Genomic DNA, 6,401 nt, shown 5'->3' on the forward strand with positions numbered 1-6,401 from the left:
AAATGTAACGCCCATCTACAAGAAGGGTCAGAAAGACAATCCAGTGAACTACAGGCCTGTCAGCCCGACTTCAGTTCCGGGTAAGGTTATGGAACAGATCATCATGAGTGCCACTACACAGTACATGCAGGACAACCAGGGGATCAGGGCCTGCCAACATGGATTTACGAAAGGAAGATCCCTCTTGCCAATCTGGCTTCCTTTTATGACAAGGCGACCTGCTTGGTAGATGAGGGAAAGGCTGTGGATGTTGTCTAGGTAGACTTTAATAAGGCCTTCAACACAGTCTCCCACAGCATCGTCCTAAATAAATTGGTTGCTCATGGCTTAGATAGGTGGACCCTGCCATGGGTAAAAAACTGGCTGGATGGCCAGACCCAGAGGGCTGTGGTCAATGGAGCTAAATCCAGTTGGCAGCTGGTTACTAGCAGTGTTCCCCAGGGCTCAGTTTTGGGGTCAGTGCTGTTCAACATCTCCATAGACCATATGGACATGGGGATTGAGGGCACCCTGAGTAAATTTGCAGATGACACCAAGTTGGGTGGGAGTGTTGATCTGCTTGAGGGTAGGATGGCTCTGCAGAGAGACCTGGATAGACTGGATCAGTGGGCCAAGACCAATGGCATGAGGTTCAACAAGAACAAGTGCCAGTCCTACACTTCAGCCACAAAACCCCCATGCAGCATTACAGGCTGGGGCAAGAGTGGTTAGAAAGCGGACAAGTGGAAAAAGACCTAGTGGTGCTGGCTGACAGTCGGCTGAACATAAGCCAGCAGGGTGTCAAGGTAGCCAAGAAGGCCAATGGCATCCTGGCTTGTATCAGAAATAGAGTGGCCAGCAGGACTAGGGAAGTGATTGTCCATTGTACTCAGCACTGGTGAGGCCGCACCTCGAGTACTGTGTCCAGTTCTGGGCCCCCCACTACAAGAAAGACGTCAACGTGATGGAGCGAGTCCAGAGAAGGGCAACAAAGCTGGTGAAGGGTCTGGAGGGTAAGTCTGATGGGGAGCGGCTGAGGGAGCTGGGGTTGTTTAGCCTGGTGAAGAGAAGGCTGAGGGGAGACCTGATCGCTCTCCACAAGTACCCGAAAGGAGGTTGTAGCAAGGTGACAGTTGGCCTCTTCTCCCAGGCAACCAGTGATAGGACAAGAGGCCACAGTCTCAAATTGTGCCCGAGGAAGTTTAGGCTAGAAATGAGGAGGCATTTCTTCCCAGAAAGGGTCGTTAGGCATTGGAATGGGCTACCCAGGGGGGGGGGTGGAGTCCCCATCCCTGGAGGTGTTTAAGAAAAGACTGGACGTGGCACTTAGTGCCATGGTCTGGTTGACAAGGCGGTGTTAGGGCAAAGATTGGACTCGATGATCGCACAGGTCTCTTCCAACCAAATCGATTCTGTGATTTTGTCACAACCACAAAAGACGGTCAACCTTCATAAACCATCTCCTCTCCACTTCACTGTTTAGCACGACTGTTACATGGCATGGAATATCTCTGGTTAGTTCAGGTCATTTGCCTGGTTGTGTTTCCTCCCAGTCTCTTGCACAGCCCCAATCTATTCACCACGGGAGTAGAGTGAGAAACAGAGAAGGCCTTGATGCCGTGCAAGTACTGTTCAAGAACAGCTAAAACATTAGTGTGTTATATTTGTTGTTTTAGTCACAAATCTAAAACACAGGACCATATGAGTTGCTATGAAGAAAACTAACTCCATCTCAGTCAGAGTTAGTACACACACCTACATCATATATCAAATGATACATGCTACATGGTAGTGCAAAGTAAAGAACTCCAAGAGATTAAAAAAATCCACATGGTTTTGGTTAGTGGTTTACTGTTTTGCCTTCTGGAAGGTGAAAGAAGTTGTCTTTGAGTTTAAGATGTTCTGGTAAATCTAGCTGTCTTTTTGCCTCTTCAATGTCTTCTTGAATAGCTGAAATGAGTGCCTCTGCAAAAGAGAAGTAGGAAAAGCAGTATTTAAAAGCTGGTCTGAATTCCAAACACACAACAGCAAGTGAAAAAGGGTGTACTACAGAATATCAGAAAACAGGGCAGAATACATTTATTATTATGAAGTTGGAAAGGCAACATTCTCTGTTTCTGAAATCAAATGCTTTTATGCTTTTGACACGCGTTGCACTTTTCACTGCTGTAAGCACTACTTTTTCCTTGTTCCAAGACATTTTATCAAAAAAGTCAACAGAATTTCATTAACTGTTTCAGTTTTAACACATATGCATTTTTGAAAGAAATGGACAGACTAGATTAACGCTTTTACAACAAGCTCATGGTTTTCAAGTTACTCCACAGATGACTGACATGACTACATAATTTTTAGACTCAAATAAATAAATACTGACAGTCTTGAAGTTGTGGGATTTTCCTTTTTTTAGTATGACCAATTCATGTATCAGTAGATTCAGCTTAAAAAATCATTTCACTGAAAAGCCAAAGGTAAGACATACAATCACAGAATATCTCGAGTTGGAAGGGACCCATAAGGATCATTAAGTCTAACTCCCTGCTCCTCGCAGGATTACCTAAAACCAAACCATATGACTAAGAGCGTCATTCAGGCACTCCGTGAACTCTGACAGGCTTGGTGCCATAACTCCCTGCTCCTCGCAGGATTACCTAAAACCAAACCATATGACTAAGAGCGTCATTCAGGCACTCCGTGAACTCTGACAGGCTTGGTGCCATGACCACTTCCCTGGGGAGCCTGTTCCAGTTACTAACCACACTCTCAGTGAAGAACCTTTTCCTAATGTCCAATCTCTCCTTCCCCTGACACAGCTTCATTCCATTTCCTCGTGTCCTGTCACTGGTCACCAGAGAGAGGAGATCAGCATCTCACCCTCCCCCATGAGGAAGTTGTAGACTGCCATGAGGTCACCCCCCAGCCTTTGCTTCTCCAAGCTGAACAAATCAACTGATCTCAGCTGCTCCTCGTGAGTCTCGCCCTCAAGGCCTTTCACCACCTTGGTCCCTCTCCTCTGGACACACTAACAGTCCAATGTCCTTCTTACATTGAGGCACCCAAAACTGCACACAGCACTCAAGGTGGGGCCACACCAGCGCAGTGTAGTGTGGGACAGTCCCCTCCCTCGACCAGCTGATGATGCTGTGCCTGATGCACCCCAGGACATGGCTGGCCCTTTTGGCTGCCAGGGCACATTGGTGACTCATATTCAACTTGCCACCAACCCAAACCCCCGGACCTCTTTCCATGGGGCTGCTCTCCAGCCTCTCCTTTCCCAATTTGTAACGAGGACTACCCCATCCCAGGCGAAGAATCTGGCACTTGCCCTTGTTAAATCTCATGTGGTTGGTGATTGCCCAGCTCTCTAGTCTATGCAGATCTCTCTGTAAGGCCTCTCTACCCTTGAGAAACAGCCACATGAAACAGCTGATTATGAGAAACAGCTACCCTACATGAAACAGCTGATTATGAAGACAGAGAAAGAACAATGACACAGTACTTTCAATATGTAAGACTATGACAAAAAACACATTAGCTTAAGAGACCTGCAATACTGACCTAAAGAACTGAAGTTTTTTTCTGACCGAATATATCCAAGAATGACTATGCTAAGAATCTCTCCGTAAAAGTCATCTTTGAAAGTGTGGATAATGTGTGTTTCCTAAAAGAAGAGAAATACGTTGACAATTATCGTGATGCATTTTGAGTTTATTTCCCTTGTTGCAAGGATGTTGAGCTAATACTTCTAATTCAAATTTTCTCACATACGTTTCAGGAAAACTGAGATGTTTAGTCTAACATGTATAACGCAAGGTTAAGAGGCTAGAGCTTTTGATTATGTTAGTAGGCAGAATTGTACTTTGCATGGTATTTAAGAACATTGTGGTATTTATTTCAGAGGTAAGATTTTCAAGGCAGCAAATCACAGATAATGCCTAGAGTTGTTTGATCATTAAGTTGCTGAGCCCAAACAACTGTAATGAATTTGATTGAAACAGTTGTTTTAAGAGAGCTTTTACAAGAAACTCATAGGAACTGAATGATAAAACACTAAAAAGGGAGAAGGCAGCTATTTTTGAAGCAAGGATTCATGTCAAAATAAAACTGCTTCCAAGTATTAGCAATTAAAACCAAGTTCTGCAAGACTCAGTAAAAGCACCAACACCTGACAGGAAGAAAAACAAGGATGCCACAGTTCAGGATTTCAGCTCTGTCTCGTTACTATTTTTGGATCTTGATTCTGTATATTAAGTCATAGCACCACATGTATGGATTCCACCATTTAAGAGAAGAATTCCTAGACAATCATTACAAATTAAGATGATCAAGAATCTTGTACTTTAAATGTGGACGGATTGCAGAGGATGAGAGATTAGTATGTTCCAGCTCATTCTAGGGTTCTCATAACCACTAAACTGAATACATCTATTAAGCTTGTGCTTATCAAGCCATCAGCACAATAAGCAACACCACTTTGGAAATATGAGTTTTGATCTCAGAAGCATTTAAGTAACTGTGAAAGAGGTAAATGAAAATAAACTTTATTTATCTACAGCTGCATGATCTATGGCAACCGAGAGATTTTGGGAGATTTTTTTTTCCTCCCCAGCATACAAACATTTGAAATGGATACCAAATACATTTCTAACAGCAAACAGAGTTTCTAATGTCACTTATGGATCAAATTCTGCCTATCTTATTCAAAGTCAATGTCTGGCTCATTTATTGTAATCAAAGTACCACACAAAACAAAATTCTTACCACTGATTTCTTAATATTCTTATAGAAAGGATTCCATCCTATGCTCAAAACCATTTTATGCACATCTCCATTTCCAACACAGGCCCATCCATAGTATATACCAGTAGACATATCAGATGGAAAGCTTTCGACTACTTGCTCAGAAAAGTTAGCTGCAAAAATTTTAGAAAGTGTACATTTATGTAAGTAAAGGACATCACAGAATTTTCAAATATCTAAAAGCCAAGCTCTGTCTACGTGCTATTTACAAGCAGAACACTGATGACCATAGTGATACCACTTGCCACTTGCAAATTATAAAAGAGAGAACAGCCTCATAAAGTGTAGTCTCTGTGGTAATACCAGAGTTACCACATCTCCTACACATACAATTTCATAGCTATATACATTCTATTCTATTCTATAGTTAAATAGTTAATTCTATAGTTAAAATTAATGAACTAAAATATGCAGTCTGAATACATTTCACTACTAGAACTATCACTGCTTTAGTATGGTCAAAGAAGAGAAAAATCAAGTTTCTTTTGCACTGTAAAGTAGCGTCTTAGAATTACTTAAGTATTAATAATTTTTTTTAGTAAGTAAAATATGTAAAAATAAATGAAGTTATTATTTCAGTCACCTGCCAATTTTTTCATGTTGCCTTTTAGCTTATTCATATTTGGGGATTTTTGGGGATATCCTTAGAAAACAGAAATAAAGTAGGTTCCTTTCTGACTGAGGCAAACAAATCCAAGCCTTTAGCCAAAAAAATGTCCTATTTTAACTTCACACATGGGTAGAGCTCTTCATACAAGGTTTCAAGCCAATTTTAAAGAATTTACAGTTAGTGGACTTCTATCCTAGTTCATAAGCACAAAAAACTTCCCTCCCACATTCCCTGATTCTAATAAGCCATATATAAACAATCAAGAGAAAAAAACTAAGTTTGTATTAACAGATGTTGTCACATGTCCAGTACCTCAACATTTTTTATAGGAGGTTTTCTTGCCTATTAGGATTTGTGCAAAATCCCTGCTGACTTCAGCCTATCTTTAGAAAAGGCTGAAATCCATTTAAATTACACCTCTATCTGTATTTATACTGATCATCAAACAAGAGAACGGCCATGGGAAAATATACTTGTCTTTAGCATAACTGCACTTGCTCTCCTTTTCAGTCTCTCCATTATTTGCTTTATATTTCCTTCCTTAAAGCTACTCCCACTGCCTGCTCCCTCTCTTGTTCTACTCTGAGGTCCAACAAGTTTATAAGAACGGGCGTTTTTCAAACTGTCATATCACAACACCATCGATGGTGCACATGATCACTTCTCAGCATCTTGGAAATCATCACGATCATCATCAGATGAGCTAACTAACAAAAAAGTGAACAGAAAGAAATTATTTAACAGAAAGTCAGAAAATAACACAAATGAGTGAACAAGGCTGTAAGCAATACTAAAAAAAAAAAAAAGCAAACAAAAACACACACACCCCCCAAAAAACCTAACACAGAACAAGCAAAGCGTATTCACAGAAAGAGCAAATCATGCCAATATCGGAATTGTGCGGGTCAGCTGGGCGTTTTCCGAGTTGAAACGAGCTCAGCCACCAGCAACCGAGCTCCCGCACCTCTCCACTCGGCAGGAGAACCGGACGGCCGTGCCCGTCCGCCCCGGC

At 41.8% G+C, this 6,401-nt stretch overlaps 1 protein-coding gene across 1 annotated transcript; it reads right to left on the reverse strand.

Annotated features, from left to right (window-relative positions):
- Nucleotides 1–1,819: 1,819 nt before the first annotated feature.
- On the reverse strand, nt 1,820–4,892 carry LOC104163381 (riboflavin kinase-like; the record flags this gene model as incomplete). Its single annotated transcript, XM_009702378.1, has 3 exons — nt 1,820–1,944; nt 3,538–3,640; nt 4,741–4,892. Coding segments are annotated over 3 exons (380 nt in total), but the record flags the coding sequence as incomplete, so codon positions are not given.
- Between the last annotated feature and the right edge of the window lie 1,509 nt (nt 4,893–6,401).

This window comes from Cariama cristata, unplaced genomic scaffold (genome assembly GCF_000690535.1).
Source record: "Cariama cristata isolate BGI_N322 unplaced genomic scaffold, ASM69053v1 scaffold4106, whole genome shotgun sequence".
NCBI lineage: Eukaryota > Metazoa > Chordata > Aves > Cariamiformes > Cariamidae > Cariama > Cariama cristata.